This window comes from Pieris napi, chromosome 3 (genome assembly GCF_905475465.1).
Source record: "Pieris napi chromosome 3, ilPieNapi1.2, whole genome shotgun sequence".
Classification (NCBI taxonomy): domain Eukaryota; kingdom Metazoa; phylum Arthropoda; class Insecta; order Lepidoptera; family Pieridae; genus Pieris; species Pieris napi.
In genome coordinates this window covers 6,422,851-6,440,880 of record NC_062236.1, presented here as the reverse complement: position 1 = coordinate 6,440,880, position 18,030 = coordinate 6,422,851, and the positions used below count along the sequence as shown (strand labels likewise).

The following is an 18,030-nucleotide window of genomic DNA, read 5'->3' as shown; positions in this document are numbered from 1 at the left end:
GAATTCTTTAATACTAATAATAAATCACTTATTTTGAAATAAAGTGGTACATTCAGATTAATTATAAAGAAACAACACAATCAGCTATACATAAATAGACATGCAAATGTTATATTAATTATCAACAATAAGAACAGTTAATTTCCTTCTTGCCTTCTCCATCTACACGACACTGGCGAAGTACCTTGTGCCCAGTTGGCACAAATAAAAGCCATTAAAAAAAAACAGTTAAGATATTTATAATTGTTGACAATACCTGTGGTCTAAATACTCATCTTATTGACAGCTTTACACGGCAGTGACCTATAGGCTATAACTTCTGGTTAAATAGTTTGATAGCCACTGGGTAACCATTTTTAAATATGTACATATTTATAATAAAACAATTGTTTACCGGATTGAAGTTATGTATTTACAATTATTTTTCATAATAAAAGTTTTTAGTCACCGTTTTTTTACTTTAGTTTTTTTTAGTCACCGTGACCACGCACGCTGTAAAGCACGCGAAACGTCGGATAAATTTAAAATTATGAAAAATAATTGTAAATACATAACTTCAATCCGGTAAAAAATTGTTTTATTATAAATGTGTGAAGGTTTTGCCAATAAAAGACAATACTATATGTACATATTATTTTAACCACAAAAATCTATTTCACTTTTTCAACAGCTTTTACTAAGATTAACAATAAATGAACGCGCACAATCGTTTAACATCGTGTTAGATTATACAAAAAATTTTAACATTCAAAAATGAATTTCAATAAAAACAGTAGACCTATAAAACGAGATCGACGCTGCACGTGTAACGACATCATTACATTATTTAAACATGCCCCCGAGGAAGTCTGCAATTTCAATCACATTCGCTTCCACGCACCTGCTGACTCCAATGTACGTGCTGAGCTACTTAACCTAAGTGACCCTTGCAATCCCAACTGTGCCGTAGAAGACACTCTATGGCCAGCAATTTAACGTGAACGGATCGCCATCTGCGCCCGACGCAAAAAACAGACCCCAAATACATTGAAAAGAAGTATTTGTCTCTGCGGGGCTATAATTGAAGCCAATCGCAGTATCGGGTGTATAACACCGATTCCGTTTTATTTATATGGAATCATTCAGCAAATATCTTATAAGTTTTTTTGTAACGTCCATAGTTCGCAATAATATTCAACAAATCATTATATATTGCTGAGTTTGTTTTTAAAACCTTTTATATATTATACTAGCAGACCGGCCAAGCGTTGCTGTGGCTAAGGATTTTGTTACATTACAATTTACATAGTAGTAAACTATTCAAGGGAAACAGTAGGAGAACTTATGTGAAAGGTATGGAATAAAAATGAGATATAGCTTATGTGAAACGTTGGTAGGTACTTTTAACACAGCGCCATCTGTTAGATTTGTATCAAATAATAAACAAATATTTGCAATAAAATAATATGGCGGGTATAAATTGAGATGTAAGCTATCTTTTAAGTAAGATCAAACTGCACACGGTGTGCAAATTTGATTGATATCGGTTCGGTAGTTAAGGAGTCCATAACGGACAAACAACGTGACACGTAATTTATATATATTTTAAGATTAAATGTAACTGGGAAGTCATTTTAGCTAACAATTGACTACATCTGCATTTGTTTTTATGTAATAATTATGGTAATATTTTTTTTTTAATTGAACGCGTTCAACAAAAAGGTTGTAAATGTAAAAAAAACTGAACGCTTAGGGTTACATAATGTATAGATTTGAAATTGTAATTAATATTCGCACACTTAAGAAAATAGCCATTTAAAACTGTTGTGTGCAGTGATAATAATATAGATGAAATAGATAGTATTAAATTAAAATTCCATCATCCCATAGCGTATTGAGAGCATGCAATTTTCTTCCTCCGTCTCCCTCAAATTTTTTCAATGTGCGTTCAGGACCATTTAACATTTTTATGTGTAATCTTCGTCGGTGGCGATAAGACAATTTTTGCTTCTCACTTTCTTTTATCGGCGACGCTTTACGGCGAAATCTAAACAGATTAAATCTAGAGGGTGAAAATCATATTCGTTGCATTTTATGACATTGTATTTTGGTTTTTATGACCCTGGGTTTTTAGTTAAATTTTGAAAGTATTTATCAAAAATCACATATTTGTCTGTATATCATACCTTTATCAATGAATTTTACAACTTATTTAATTCAATAATCCCTTTTTTATTCTTAATGATTTTGGAATTAAAAATAGAAATTGTAAAAAATCATGATTCAACATGAATATACATAAGATCTGTTGTAAGATTGTTTCAAAACATAAAAAATGTATATATCAAAATTAGCACCATAGTGTACAATAAATAGTCTTTGATGATACTTTTACTATGTCAGTTGATGAATAAAGTTTATCTGTTTTGTTGGCAAGTTGTATATAGTAAAAGCTATCGAAATCACGCTAAGAAAACAACGCAACGCTCGAAATACAAATCATAAAAGCAATGGGCAAAAACGTACTCTTAAATTATGCAGCATTTGTATGGAAATATAAGCATCAAGCCCGGACCCTCTTCGCTCTTTAAAAATACATACCATGTTATTTGTTGTTAGTTTGACGTTCGCTGATTTGATTGCTTTTTCATGTAGATTCTGTACTGCAAGGCATTAAATTGAGAGTTTATGTGAGATGACTTTAATGTATTTTTTTAAATGTAAACCAGCCGAATTTTTTGGAGATAGAAAGCTGTAGCCAATTCATGTAATTATATTGTGTGTTATTATAAAATAATTAATAAACTAAGCACTAAACTTAAATGGAAATAGGCAGGACATGTACCAAGGCTGTCAAACGATCAATAGACCCAGAAGGGTGACCTGGTGGAGCCCTATTGGGAATAGATACAGAGGAAGAGCGCTCACGAGATGGGCGGATGATATTAATAAAACGAGTGGCTCAAGTTGAATGCAGCTTGCCTATGAGAAGGCCTTCACCTGCGGAAGCTTCTTGCAAACTAAATAATAAATAGATATAAGTACTTATTACAGATAAAAAAAATTTGTAATTTATTTTCTCAAATATTTTAATAGGATTAACTTTACTTTGAAAAATAAAAGGTTTTTTTTTATTTATGTATTATACAGAAATATAAAAAAATAACAAAACCTACTTAATAGATATTACAGTTGCATTCGACAAAACATTAGCAAATATCAACCGCTAAAATAGAAATCACTCGTTTGTGGAATCCCCATACAAGTGTCATACCGATAGTTATAGATGCAACAGCAATAGTAGCTACAAGCATTACTAAATACATTCATCAATAAAATGCCTCTATAGAATTATACAAAAACAGGTTACCATTCACGCCTCAACCGTAACCAATAAAGTACTTGGAGATACAGTATTATTACATCGAACCACTACACCACAGAACACGACCTATCCATAGACTACAATTATAAATATTTATATGGGGACTTAAGTGCCTTTTTTCTTGAGCGCTGTGTAGGTTTAAATCAACCTTTCTAATAGAAATTAGTTTCATAATACTTAATTTAACAAACTCAGATATCTTCGTCCTGTCTAAGCAAACAAGAACATAACAAAAAAAAAATCAGCACCCTTCAATGTTCCAATGTCAAAAAGGCAAGGCTGTCATGTTTATATCATATTTTCCATCCGGCAGGGCTTATTATTTCAAAAGGCTACGTAACCTCGTTGGCTTCTACCGAGAACAATTTCAAACCACTACATCTTAGGTAGCGTACAAATTTCGACTTTAAAATTAGGAAATAGAGTTCGTTTTAGTATGTTATTATTACATTTATAGGTGAGATCGCCATTCATGCTGGGCTAACCTTATTCCTCGAAGAATTGTTGGTAAATTTTCAATACTCACTTTATTAGGGGCGAAAACGGAAGGAGGGTGAACGAAACTGCCTTTATTAGATTTTCTAGAAACGTGAGCATACAGCCAATTGCCATAGGCTGACTTGCTATTGACACTTCTTTATTGAAAATTGAAAATTAAATTGAAACCTTCAGTGGCATACCAGCTTCGACGGTCTAATATGGCGGACAGTTTTCGATATTTATATGATTACAAAAGTGTTAGACTTAAATTATCAAAGCCGACGCTTGTCTTTTCTGTTATAAATCTATTACCAGGCCATTAAATCTTTATATACCTAAGTATATAAAAACCTACTTATATTTTAAAAAACTTTTTTTTTATACGTGCCTTAAACAAGTATTATTGGAAAAACAAAAAAAAAAGGTGCTCACCTTTAAGCCTACATATTTGTTTTGAAATAATTGTCAAATATTTTCTTAACAATAAAATAAAATCTGGTGCTACCATGGTGGCCATTTCTCGAATTTTAATTTAATTTTAGGGTAAAAATTAATCCAGTTTTTGTTTTATAAACTATAAAAATATAATTAAATTATTTTTATATTGTTTGAGAATACCTATTTAGAATCTACTGAATAACTGCTGTATTAGTTTGTTTGCTTATAATTGATTAATTATTGTTAGATTCGGCATCATAAGAGATTGCGGCATCTATTGGTAATATTTACTAAACACTGAACTGTTTTCCGCAGCAATTTCTTCGTATTGTCGCCGTATAATGTTGCATATTACGCTAATTTCAAATATCAACACTAGATGTCGTCATATACAATTTAGAAAGTTTGTACAAAAATCTAATCTGACTAATAGATGTCATGATTTTAAATTTATTTAGATTTGAACCGTTTATCATAACTCAGAACAGTGACAGTGAAAGTGATTAAGTAGCGATTTTGCAGATGATGAAACTAGGGATTATTCTGGTTCAATTCGGGAATTTCTGAATTTCGACCAATAAAGTGTATACTTGATCACAATTATAATATTAAACTATAATTGTCATTTTTAGGATAAAATTCTTTCGGTCATATTTTAAAAAACACGATTCTTCTAAAGCACTCTGATAATTTATAAGACCGAAAGAGTTTTATCCTAAAAATCGCCAAGTTTCAAATGATGGCTACACTGGGTTTGACTTTAGTGACAGTAGGGCTGCCAGATGTACGATTTAAATCGTACTTGTACGATTTTTTGTCATTTTTACTCATGTACGATCGCTAGACCAAGATCGTACAGACAATGTACGATTTTTCGGTACCTGGCAACATTTTGTAATGAAACGAATATATACTCCACCGGCAAGTATTATGTTCAAGGAATTTTCCAATAACCTAACATGCCTAGACCTTTTACTTCTAAAGACCCTTTTTTATATGAAGTTGTGTGCATTGTTACAAAACTTATTATTTTTCTCTTGTAAAGATTTGTATTGGAATAGCCAAAAACCTGTTTTTCTCATCAGTCTCTAGCTCTATGTGATTATATTATCCTCTTTTGATCTGCATATTGTCTTTAGTGTTTTTTATGTTACTTCAATACGCTTAAGCAAGAATGGGTAGTGAAAATGAAGAAGAGCGACCTGCGCCAGGTGCTCCAAAAAAGAAATTAGCCAAAAGAGGAGAGCTTTCTACAACACAGGTCATAGAGGAACAAATACAGAGCACAGAAGTATCGTTCCGATCGGGAAAAAATTAATTTATTTAGGGCCCGGTAAAAACTAATTTAAAGCCAGGTGGACTGTTTGTGACGTTGAAATGTTTTCAGAATATGGAGTTTTAAAGTTACACTCTTCAAGGCAAAGGCAGCCACTCATTTTAAATAAACTTTTCACTTTTATGTTGTACGATCTTTTCATTTCAAAATTTCCTTGGTGTACGATTTTTTTGTAGTTGGTGTACGATCATGCGTTTTTTTCACCTGGCAGCCCTGAGTGACACCGCCAAATAAAAAAAAATCAGATTAGAGTATTTTAATAGTACGACGTTTCAATGAATTAAAAACTTTCATTTAAATTACTGTTTAATGGAAAACTCTGGAAATATTCTCATTAATATTTATGATGTGAATAAAAAATTGACAACTGACATACGATACAAACCAAACTTCGAAAACACAGAATCCATCATAAATAAAAACCTAAATTGACTTATAATTTTTAGGTTACAACAGTTTGCGTTTTATATTGTGATGTGTCCAAATGTAATTAAAGCAATAATTTAGGCCAAATTATTGTAGAATATTTATTGAATAAGTGTATTTATAACATTCTGCAATGGCAGTTGTAATAGAAACAAGTCTTGGTGACATTACTGTAGATCTTTATGTACAACTAAGACCTCAAACATGTCGGAACTTCCTAAAATTATGCAAGATGAAATATTACAACTACAATCTATTTCATTCCATAAGAAGTGGGTTTATAGCCCAAACAGGTGATCCCACGGGTGAAGGATCCGGCGGACAATCCATTTGGGGTGTTCTAGAGGGTCCTGAGAAAAGATTTTTCTCTGGAGAGAAAATGCCTAAAATTCGACATTCTGATGTTGGCTTGCTATCTATGGTGGGCACTGATGATATGATGGTGGGTTCTCAATTCTTTTTTACTTTGGCCCCTGATTTGAACTCATTAGATGGCACACATTGTGTGATTGGTGAAGTGACTGAAGGACATGAAATTTTAACTAAGTTGAATGAAGTTATTTGTGATGAGACGCATCGACCTTACCGTGATGTGCGTATAACTCATACAGTTATCTTAGAAGATCCATTTGTTGACCCTCCTGGCTTCAGAGCTCCATCTAGATCACCATCACCAAACCCAGAGCGATTGAAAGGTGGACGTATTGCTCCTGATGAAGATATTGATGAAACTGAGGGTAAAAGTGCAGCAGAGATACAAGAGATGATTGAGGAGAAGGAAGCTAAAGCACGAGCCACAATTCTAGAAATAGTAGGAGACTTACCAGATGCAGATATTGCCCCTCCTGAAAATGTTCTGTTTGTTTGTAAACTCAACCCTGTCACTACAGATGATGACTTAGAAATTATATTTAGCAGATTTGGAAAAATTGTTAGCTGTGAAGTAATTCGTGATAAAAAGACTGGGAACTCTTTACAATATGCATTTATTGAATTTGATAATAAAAAGTCATGTGAGGATGCTTATTTTAAAATGGACAATGTCTTGATTGATGACAGACGCATTCATGTTGACTTTTCACAGTCAGTGTCTAAAATGAGATACTTAGGTAAAGGAAGAGGAGTTCAATATTTAAATGATGATAATAGTGAAGCAGATATAGTAAAAAAAGGTAGATCTCCAAGTAGAGATCGTGAAAGCAGAAGGCAGAAATTAAACAATAAAGACCATGACAGAAATGACAACCAAAGAAGTTATGTTAGAAATGATAATCACCGAGATAGTAAATATAAGCGAGATAGGTCTCAGCGGAGTAGAAGTCGGTTACCAGTAGATAACCCACGAAAAGTTAACTTGCATCTAGAAAGAAAGGAAAGTAGAAGAAATCATATTAAACATGAAGATGACAAACACGCAAGAACAAATAGGAATAGTCACAGAGACACCAAATACTCTCGTAGAATGTCTTCCCCTTGCAATGGTCGAAGACGGGAAAGAACCCCCTCTTATTATAGAAAAACTAATCATAAAAATTCCATTACAGATAGAAATGATAGGAAAAATAAAAACGTAGATAAATCTTGCAAGGACTCCTCATCTCATAGCCATAGAAATAGAAAACCAGAAAAAACTGAACATTCAAAAACAAACAACATAGAAAGCTATGACAAAATTAGAGGAAAAGATGAGAAATATAGTGCCAACCATAGAAATAAACATAGAAATAGTATTGATAATGAGGACAAACAAAAAATAAAGAAAACAACATATGAAGATGAACATGAACCCAAAACACCATCTCCAGTTGTAGAAAGAAAAAAAACTAAATCTTCTAAATGTAAAGAAATAATTAAGGTGACAAAATCATCAAAAAAACGAAGACATGTTTCAACATCATCAGATAGCTCATCAGAATCAAGTTCCAGTTCAGATTCATCCAGCTCTTCTAGTGATTCCGATAGAAGACGAAAAAGAAAAAAAAGAAAGTCCTCTTCATCAAGCAGTAGCTCAAGTAGTTCATCCAGTTCAAGTTCAAGCAGTGACTCTACTACTAGTTCAGAAAGTGAAGACAATTCTAAAATACACAAAAAAAAGCGTAAATCTTCGAAGATTGTAAAAAAAACAAAAAAATAGCCTTATGATACTGTCTAAAGTACAAAATATCTAGAACCTTACTTGTTGCTATACAATTGCATTACATTTTTCATGATAAACAATTTTGCTTGGGTCTTATAGGTTAAATTATATACATTTTCAGTGCTTTAATATCAATGCTTTATTATACAAATATAAAAATATAAGTGGAGCAAAAAGTTGAAAAGTACATATTATTTATTCTAATTAAATGTACTATTCATGTAAATCTATTTTTACATAATTCAAAGAATGTGAATGATAAAAATTCTTTACACATGTAAGGCAATAATAAAGTTTTTAGTAAAGTTTTTGTTTTATTACTTCTTTTAATTTCTTATTTTATTAACCAACTTTAAAAATTCAAAGTTATCCATTTGACCTGTATGTGTGTGATACTTGTTGGACTTGGATAATTTAAGTATTATGATATTATGCTTCCAATCATGTGTGCTTAATTTGATAAATTGATGTATGTCCACAAGTTTCTCTGAAACTAAAAGACCATCCTTTTGTTAAGATTATATAATTTATATACTAACTTAGGAAACAATACAAATTTCATCAATATCGGGTCAGTAGTTTTTTAGATATTCAGGAGAAGACATGTTTAATATACCTAAGTTCCTAGGTAGTTAATAAACTATGCCATTAAAGGTTGTTTTATTTCCAAATTTCAAGTAGGCAATTATTGATCATAAGTCATAACCTATGGGTTTTATGAATAATTGACAAAAACTAAATAGTGTTACATACATACTATTATTTTGCAAGTAAAATAGATTATATTTTAAAATTGTTCATAGGTAAGACTATATACGATCAAAATGAATCAATTCATCGAAGACACAATAGTGTTTTTGTAAGAAACAACTTAAATGTCGTACTAGCTGGCTAGGGGCTACTTTCTTACATCTGTCATACATTTTCATTTTAAGATATAATAGGTAAAAGGAAGTGATAAAGATATCAAAGTATCTGTCTGATAACAGGACGTTGTTGACTCCGTCCCGAGATTTTATTAAGTAAGCAGTCTGCCTTTGTATTCATTGTATGATAAATGAATGACTGCTATTGTTAACTTCATAGTGGGCCAGGTTATTTCAATTCCACCGTGACATACGTGCAAAATATTTGATACGATTGCAATGTGAATATTAAAGTTTTGACCATGAATCGTAAGGTATTTCGATAAGGCCCTCTAGATATATGAATTCTCTAACTGTTTACCATAATATAGTTTATTCTTCTCTTAACAAAAGAAGTGTGTGTTAAATGTACCTACCTATTCTTAAAACTTAGTCTGCAGTTTTGACTAAGTCCAACCCACTCGTTCGTATCTTTCTTGTCAAATTGTACTAGAACAATGAACATCTGTAAAAACGGTGCAATAATATCGAATTATCGATCTTTAAATTTATAAGGGAGACTTAATGTCGTATTTTGTAATATATTAATGTAATATCATCAATCTATTATATAAAGAAACCAAATTCACAGAATGAAAACATTCGCATTAACATCACTGAAGTATACTAATACGTTTGTCTTTTTTACATTATATTCCGTCAGAGCAAGTAAACTTATTCGTACCTACTCCAGTAAATATAAAATGGGCGTCTGATGACATAAAAACGAGACAGTAAAAAATTGTTTAATGATATGTAATTTATAGGTATCTCTCGGCTTGACGCCATACTTTCATCTTATTTTCCAAGCACTGCTATTTTCAAAGGGTTTATTTTGTTGAGTACCTAGCTACCTACGTAGGTTTTACAGACGTCATAGGGTCAGGGATGTACTTACTTATCGTGGGTACCTTTTAATGCGACTATAGTAAAATCGTAAAACGCTTATTATTGTATTGTATGTTTAATATACATAAATGCAATGTTTTTTTTATTTTAAATCTCTATTTTTTTTAAACATACCTACTCGATCGAAAGTTATTTAGTAAATTCGACACTGACGAGGTACTTCGCTTATTAATTATAAAATTACACTAGTCAAAGTTTTAAAAAAGTCTACGACACGAAAATTCGTCCCTGTGTCCCATACCTACCACTGAATTATAAAGCCCAGCGTCCATAAAAAGAGCATCGAAGATATAGAAACAAAACAGCAACACGAAGCAATATCTGAATCTAAAGTATAATATAAGCAATATCTTCGTGAATTATAATTCACGAAGCAATATCTGCCGTTCTCTACCATCTATCAACATTAAGAATGATCTAAAACTGTCATCTATTCAAAAATTTGTGATGAAATACAACAGTTTCTTGATAATAATTTAAATATATCTATCATACTTTAATAGATCTACTAGTATAAATTGCAGTACTTAAAGTTTTAAAAAAATGTATATAGTCTACTAAATTAAGCGAGGTTAGTGGTCACCAGGCTTTACCGAGCCTGTATCTTTTAATGCGCATGTTCGGGCAATATCGACAGAGACGATAGCTTTTTCTCCGGTTCATGCTGCTGCCTGCCACACGTCCTCTAGAGAAGTGCGAATTAAAAAAAAATTAAAACCCGAATATGTTGATACTATCGTTTACCGCGTTTATCGCGGTAATCTCTCTAAGTGGTGCACTGCCTACACCTTCGAACAAAGGTATGTTGATTTAATACGTTTTTTAAAGGTTTTTTATTTAAACAGTAGTAATAAAAATCGAATAAATTTAATTTTGCATAGATTTATTTTAAAGGGGTTTTGTTTTGTTTTTATTGATCACCCGGCATGATGCCGCGCAGTTCTATATTTAGCAACAGGTGCCCTGCGCGGTTCTCTCGCGAATGCTCTATGACCTTTATAGATTTTATTACCCTAGGTTTTAAGGGTACCAAAACCCCGGATTAAGTCTTATACCAATATATTGAGGTATGCAAGTCTAGATTTTAAATATAACTTCATAAATAAGGTATTATTTGTATTACGCATTTTTTTTATTTTTATTATATTAGCTAAACATTTTTTCAAGATTATTATTTATTAGAAAATGGTCCCGTCGCTGAGCTGCCCGAAAATTGGGACCAAACAAAAGATGATACTCAATCTCTATTCCTGAATAAAAGCGACAAAAATGATTTGGAGCCATATCCGCTCGCCCTCAGCGAGGAAGGTAAATATGAAATAGGTACCTTTTTACCGTTAGCTTTCAATAAGGTTTCAGGCTTTTATAACATTCAAAATTACAGGAAACCCCGAAGGGTTCGAACAAGCCATTGATCGGAGATATGATTCCCCGGCTTCAAACGGAGAACTAGACAATCTTATCATGAGACCTGAGCTATACGGTGAACCTCCAGCTATCGAAGGTCTTTCTTCTGGATATGACTCCCGGCGAAGAAAACGTGGTAGCGGAAAAGTTGGGGGCGCCGGTGCAGCTACAAAAGTAGCTACGAAATCCAATTCTGGAAAGAAAAATCTAAAGTAAGTAGGCCTAATTATTTAAATATTTATTATTTTGTTAGTGTTGTTAGTGGCCAATTGTTAATATATTTTTCTTACTGTTTAGACCTCAAGAGGGCCTTTCACCCGTAGATGCCATAGCCGAAGATCAAGATGCTTACCGTCTCAAACGTGCAGTGTCAAAGAATACAGACACTACTTCAGCCAAGTTAACCACAAAGAAATCAGCAGAAAAGAAAAACGGAAATTTCCGGTACGTGCCGTTACCTAATAAAATCACCTATAACGTTTTATATAGAAAATAATAATACATAAAATCAACGCAACATTTTTCTTATAGCCCTATTTCTGACCGCCGCAAGAGGGATTCTGGACTAAGTGCTGCAGATGTCCGAGCCCTTCTCAATATGTGGGAAGCTCAAGAACGTCGCAAGCAAGAATGGAACGCCAATCGCTGGGCTGCAGACCGTTACTATGGACACGTTAACAGTCTTGATGAGGAGCAACCTGAAGTTGATGAAAACGGTGATGTTTGGTATAACGAGCCAGTTGTAGTTGGTCATGAAGGTTACCCACGTCACTCTTACTTCTCTGAACAGAATCGCATGGCATTGGCGCAGGGTTTGCCTGAACTTTACCAAGTCGATCCAAACGAAGTTGCACGTAGATACGAAGAGGCCCGCCGCAAAAGAATGTATGCTAACAGAATGAAGCGTTTCATGGTCGCTCGTAAACGATCAGATGGTATGCCCCACCAAAACAACTATAGGTCCCGCGATGATCTCTACACTTTGGCAGAACTCCTTCGTTCTTCGCCACGTGCGCAAGCACAAGATCTGCCCGTTTACCGGCGACTTATCCTCTAAATGACATTTTATTTCTGTCAGAGAATCGTGGGATATTTATTCTGTAATTCTAAATATTATGTATAAGTGCAAACTGTACCTATCGTTAATGCATTTAATGTCAAACTTTATTATTTAGGTTTATGAAATATATTATCTACTTTAAGTAGCATAAGAAAGTTTAGACAGTGGACCTTCAGTCTGGCCTAATCAATATACTTTCCCTACCTCAGTTAGCATATCCATTAATTGATTCGTACAAATTAAATAACACAATTTCAATATGCATCGCAAAAATCAAGTTTGGTTAAGAATTTCTTAGGTATACAAATATTAGTCATTAATAGATGTGTAAATGTAAACCTACTGTATTAATAAATAGCATAATCTTATTACTGTTTTATTTACAAGTCAAAATGAAATCAACTTTTTTATTGATATCATAATATTACAAAACCTTTATCTAAAAATAACTAGGTATTGTTTAAAAAAGCAATAACTGTCTAGCTTACTGACAGTCTTTATGTCTTCAATAGAGTCTTTTAATTAAATACAGGCGAAGAACCTAAATAAGTATATGATTATTTAGATGTTACTATGAGTGATAAAAATAAGTCAGTTAAAATAAGAGAAAGTATAGAAGGAAACACGTTAGATACAGAAGAAAGAATTGAAAGGCAAGATGGCGAAGCCTCGTCGAGTACAACGTATGAATTGTTTTTATGGTTAATTAGCTATTCTAAAACATTCATTGGTCGAGTAGGCAAAGACTTTTTTGTTTCGTTTATCCGGTGTTTTTGCCCGACGTTTCCACTGCCACATCATATCACGGAACTCATAGCAGCGCAAAAAGAGTTTAATACAATACGCGAACAACATTGACCAGCTTATAATAGATTTAACAAAAAATATACATTGATGAAGAATCAAACTATAACAAACGCCGATTTTAAAAGTGTTTGTGTTCTTTCCAGTGTTTATAATCCCAATGCATATTCATCAAATAAAAATCGTGTCGAATTCGAAATTGTTGAGAAAGAACCAATTTTCGTTATTGTCGACTCAAGTTGTGAGAGCAATCCCAGCTCAAGAGAAATTTTAATAAATAACAACAAAGGATGTACAAAAGAAACCGATTTACCAACATATTTGAAGAAATATGTCTTTCCAATTGATTTACCATCAACAAGCAAAGATATAAGAGAAGAGTCTCGGTCCATGTCCAATGAAGCAGAGTCCAAAGAAGAATTACAAGTGATGGATATAAACCTGCAAAGTGATAGTGAACTTCCTGTACAAAACTTCGACAATGAAGATCAATCTATAGTCGTTACTTACCTTAAAAATAAGGATAAAGTGAATCGCAGAGATGGCGTCTTATTGTCGTCAAAGAAGAGATCTTCCCTCCGAAATGATGTCCCAAAACTAGAAACCATACCAGAAAGCGACCAAGTCTCTACTGTCATCGATCCATCAATAAGTGATCAGTTATTGATAAATTATGACAGTAATTCTAATCCAATTCTGTAGACTATTAAAACCCTGAAATAAAATGTTCATTTGAAAACGTTTTTTTTATTCGTTTGTAGCAAATTTTAATTATAATGTATTGAGCAAATTAAGAAAATCTTTTATCATTTAATTCAGAAATATCGGAAAGTTCTCTGGACGTTTACATCCCCTCATTTCCTGGTTCACCACGATCCCTTGATTATGCTTCTGAACCCTCCATTGATTCCGAATTTGAAGAATACCAGCACGATCCACGGTTAAAAGAAGCTATAGAATTCCTTCACGCAGACAAGGACCTACTCATCGCTGCCGAAACTGGCAATGATCAACATATCGAAATGATTCTAAGGTGGTTTACTTTTTTTTAATGGTTTAAATGTCATAATATAATCTAATCCCCGACGTTATGATATCCTACGGAAGAAGACCTAGATAAACAAAGTATTATGCGCCCCAAATACAAATTACATAGGACTGACTTTTCGTAAATTACCTACGTGATAGGTAAAATTTTATTTTTAATAATCATCATGTAAGCTTGATTTATGGGGTTTATCAAATTTCGATTTGACCTAAATGGTGGTAGATAGAAATGTTAAAGCATAATATATTTTAGGAGGTCAGATATACCTGTCCAACAAATGGACCACCTGGGAAGAAATGCACTGCACCTTGCAGTTTGTTCCGATAATCTGAGAGGTATAGAATTATTGCTGAAAGGTGGAGTTAGCCCCAATGTTAAAGATAGCGTCGGAATGACTCCGCTATCGTTGTGTTTGATGCGCAGGTAAACCCGACTACACTTATTTTTCATAGAGTTATAACTGTTAAATGCTGTTTAATCTTTATATATATAATTCTTCTGTGAGTGTGTATGTCACCGAACTTCTCTCAAACGACTGGACCGATTTTGATAAAATTTTTTGTGTGTGTTCAAGGGGATCTGGGAATGGTTTAGATACAAATCAGCCCGGCAGATGGCGCTGCAGTCGGTACTTTCATACTTTGCTTTAATAATCGCTTGAAATATCATGCAGGACAACGTCTGTCGGGTCCACTAGTGTAGTTATATAATAATAAGTTTTACAATTAGTCTGTGTTGCTACTTCTACAGTCTGAACGGAAAGAGAGAGAGAATTCAGGTTTTAACAATGCCTTATTTTTTTTTAATGTTGACATGACTGTGGACATTATAGTTCATCACTAATCATCTTGATACTGGGGGCTTAGTCAAGATGCCTTAATCTAGTGTATGTAGAAGGTCAAAAACAAATTAAGTATTCAACTTTCTATATACACTACTGTCAACGCATCTTGACTACGCCCCCATATCTGGTGTACCTGTATTTAATTACACATTTTAGTAAAAGTAACAGGCAGAACAACTTATTCTCAAAACTGGTTGTTATTTCATATATTTATCTATCAATACAATTTGTGCGAAACGTAAGTGTCGTGATAGAGAACCGGGATTTATTAATTTAAATCAAGGAATAGCGTCTTATCCAAATTTAGATGATGCAGTTATGGTGTACATCTTATTTATTTCAGCAACAAATTATTCAAACCAATTGCAGTAGGTTTTCACATTTTCCTCTGTACTCATTTTCTTTGGTTTGTTTTTACAGACCGTCGTTGACTGTGGCTAAGCTACTTTTTGATTATGGGGCTAAACTTATGCCACGAACGGATCCTATGGATACAGGACTATTTATTCGTAAGCCAAAAATGATTTTAGTTACAGCATTACGGTGTATGGTAATCGAGTAGTAGGTATCTAGTATACCTGAAGGACAAATAGTATGAGTTCTACTAATCTAATTGTCTCATAAAAGCCACGGTGATGTGCCATCGTATTTGGACGTATTAATAAGTCTGTACTTAGGTACCGCTACTTAATTAATAGTTTATCGAGGTACTCATGTTTATCTTCTGATAAGAGAGCGAATTCCACGAAATTTTTGTAATAATTACAAAGTTACTGCAGTTGGGTATTTATCAATTGTGGGTTTATTGTACCACTTATGTATATCTATAGTTAGATTCCTGCGCACTTCATCCCAAATTGACTAACAAAAAAAAAGGGTGCGTGTACTTATGTACGCGCGTAAGTTATACTTCTTTGGCATTATTAAAAATAGTTTTTGATTGCATGCAAATAATTTATTACAATTAAATAATCAAAGACTGGAAAAGGAGTCATTATAAAGTTCAGTTTACATTTGAAAAATTAAATAAATAAATATTTATTATTATTCTCTTACATTTAAGTGTAATATAAATTCTATTATTATTCGAATGTTGTTTTTAAATTATGTCCAATCAAAGTCAAAGTCAAAGTCAAATCGTTTATTTCAATTAGACCATCTAAAATGGCACTTTTGAACGTCAAAAAAAAAATATAAAGATGATTCTAGTTGCCCCTTCCAAAAGGTAGTTTCGTGTGGAGAAGAATGGGCAAGAAACTCCACACTTACTCTTTTAAAATAGGTTTACAATATTTTGTTACATTTGTTAAATAATTATATGTGAAGACAATGTACTCTTAGAATAAACTACTATACTAAAAAAGTTAGTATACATGTTCCTCACATATTTACAAATATCGAAACCGTAGAATATTAACATTAAAGAGTAATAAAAATATTAAAAAAACACAACAAAACAGTGTGTGAGATAAAAAAAAAATACATTTGTAGCATTATATAAATTTAAAAAAAAAATAATAATAATAATAACAAAAATATGTTAAACCAAAAAATCAGCAACCAATTTGATTTTGTCCAGGCTATAGAGCCAATCATAGGATCGTCCTATGGAGCAGGACCAGCATGTTTCCAAGCATTCTTATCTTGAATATAATCATCTAATTTGTAATATGCTTGTTTACAAAGTGTACTTTTAATAAAACATTTAAATTTTCGTTCATTTAGTTTTAAAATGTCACAAGGTATTTTATTGTAACATTTCACACAGTACCCCATAAATGAATTTTGAACTTTGGCTAATCTGAAAGATGGTTGAGCTATTTTATCTTTATTTCTAGTACTAAAATTATGTCTTTCATTTATTTTACTAAAAAGATGTAGATTCTTTCTTACATACATAATATTTTCATAAATGAATTGGCAAGGTACTGTCATAATATTAATCTTTTTAAATAGTTCCCTGAGAGATTCGCAACGACGTAGATTATAAATGGCTCTGACCGCTCTCTTTTGCAAAATAAAAATAGATTCAATGCCGTAGAATCTTCCGAGGGCATCTTCATTCTGTTAATTTTGTGTCACGGTGCGCGCGCATCGTAAAATTTCACTCTAATTAATTTTTCATAACGCGCCTAAAGAAGTGTAACTTCAAAAACTGTTTTGAGAGATTTTCAAAAAAAGGAGGCATTATCTTTACTTATTATAATTACAATATTTTTAGAATTCGTTATGATGTCAACACCGACAAATGAAGAAGAGAACATAATGGAACTTCTTATACAAAAAGGTGCTCTTGTTAACGATCCCGATGCACCAGGAGGCCGGCAGCCTCTGCACTTTGCAGCAATGAGTAACAACTGTACTCTTATACGAATTCTCGTGAACTTAGGAGCAAGCTTGTATTTGACTAATCACAGAAATGAAACGCCAAAAGAAGTGGCAGCTACGTTTGACTGTAAAGATGCTTATGATCTTTTAAATAAACTCGAATCAGAAGATGTGCTGCCTATGCAATCAAGAGGACGACTGACAAGTCTATTTTAAATGATTATTTTCTAGCATAAGATCAGTGCCTGGGTTAATTATTCCCTGTGACTCGAAGCGGCAAAAACCCGTATTACGGCATGTACCTTATTTCATGTGCAGTTTTCTGTGTTTTAATAATAAAGAAAGTTTATGTTAAGATTGTTAGCACCATAGTACAAAATAATTATACTATTAAATTTTAATTTATTATTGATAATTTTACTATAAATTAAATGTTTTGTGGGATTTCGGTGACCTGGCGACACCAATAATAGTAGCAGATAATATAGCATCTCTCATATTATAATATAAACTCTCAAAATTAATTCTTCTTTGCTTATTAATT

General features: G+C 32.7%; 3 protein-coding genes across 5 annotated transcripts; all 3 read left to right on the top strand.

Moving 5' to 3' along the window:
- Positions 1 to 5,875: 5,875 nt before the first annotated feature.
- LOC125063245 (peptidyl-prolyl cis-trans isomerase sig-7) lies at positions 5,876 to 8,486 on the top strand. Its single transcript, XM_047669584.1, has one exon. The coding sequence runs from the start codon at positions 6,178 to 6,180 to the stop codon at positions 8,176 to 8,178; it is 2,001 nt and encodes a 666-aa protein (XP_047525540.1). The 5' UTR covers positions 5,876 to 6,177; the 3' UTR covers positions 8,179 to 8,486.
- Positions 8,487 to 10,614: 2,128 nt separating this feature from the next.
- On the top strand, positions 10,615 to 12,830 carry LOC125063246 (putative neuropeptide precursor protein). Of its 2 annotated transcripts, none has more exons than XM_047669585.1 (5): positions 10,615 to 10,795; positions 11,163 to 11,303; positions 11,380 to 11,614; positions 11,700 to 11,846; positions 11,934 to 12,830. In XM_047669585.1, the coding sequence occupies exons 1-5, from the start codon at positions 10,720 to 10,722 to the stop codon at positions 12,457 to 12,459; spliced, it is 1,125 nt and encodes a 374-aa protein (XP_047525541.1). In that variant the 5' UTR covers positions 10,615 to 10,719; the 3' UTR covers positions 12,460 to 12,830. The 2 variants fall into 2 exon arrangements, with proteins under 2 accessions (XP_047525541.1, XP_047525542.1); XM_047669586.1 differs by having other exon boundaries at positions 10,617 to 10,795; positions 11,178 to 11,303.
- A 69-nt stretch (positions 12,831 to 12,899) lies between these two features.
- On the top strand, positions 12,900 to 17,990 carry LOC125063247 (potassium channel AKT6-like). 2 transcript variants are annotated; one of them, XM_047669587.1, is made up of 5 exons: positions 12,900 to 13,145; positions 14,086 to 14,299; positions 14,567 to 14,737; positions 15,579 to 15,667; positions 17,380 to 17,990. In XM_047669587.1, exons 1-5 carry the CDS (start codon positions 13,121 to 13,123, stop codon positions 17,700 to 17,702), a joined length of 822 nt encoding a protein of 273 aa, XP_047525543.1. In that variant the 5' UTR covers positions 12,900 to 13,120; the 3' UTR covers positions 17,703 to 17,990. The 2 variants fall into 2 exon arrangements, with proteins under 2 accessions (XP_047525543.1, XP_047525544.1); XM_047669588.1 differs by lacking the exons at positions 14,086 to 14,299; positions 14,567 to 14,737; positions 15,579 to 15,667; positions 17,380 to 17,990 and adding an exon at positions 13,413 to 13,999.
- The last annotated feature ends 40 nt before the right edge of the window (positions 17,991 to 18,030 follow it).

Excerpts from the sequence above, each read along its gene's own strand:
- LOC125063245 (XM_047669584.1), top strand. The coding sequence starts at position 6,178 with ATGGCAGTTGTAATAGAAACAAGTCTTGGTGACATTACTGTAGATCTT.
- LOC125063247 (XM_047669587.1), top strand. The coding sequence starts at position 13,121 with ATGGCGAAGCCTCGTCGAGTACAAC. Across the intron at positions 14,300-14,566 it reads CATATCGAAATGATTCTAAG|GAGGTCAGATATACCTGTCC; the intron begins GTGGTTTACTTT and ends AATATATTTTAG. Across the intron at positions 15,668-17,379 it reads GGATACAGGACTATTTATTC|AATTCGTTATGATGTCAACA; the intron begins GTAAGCCAAAAA and ends CAATATTTTTAG.
- LOC125063246 (XM_047669585.1), top strand. The coding sequence starts at position 10,720 with ATGTTGATACTATCGTTTACCGCGTTTATCGCGGTAATCTCTCTAAGT. Across the intron at positions 11,304-11,379 it reads GCTCGCCCTCAGCGAGGAAG|GAAACCCCGAAGGGTTCGAA; the intron begins GTAAATATGAAA and ends TCAAAATTACAG. Across the intron at positions 11,615-11,699 it reads TCTGGAAAGAAAAATCTAAA|ACCTCAAGAGGGCCTTTCAC; the intron begins GTAAGTAGGCCT and ends CTTACTGTTTAG.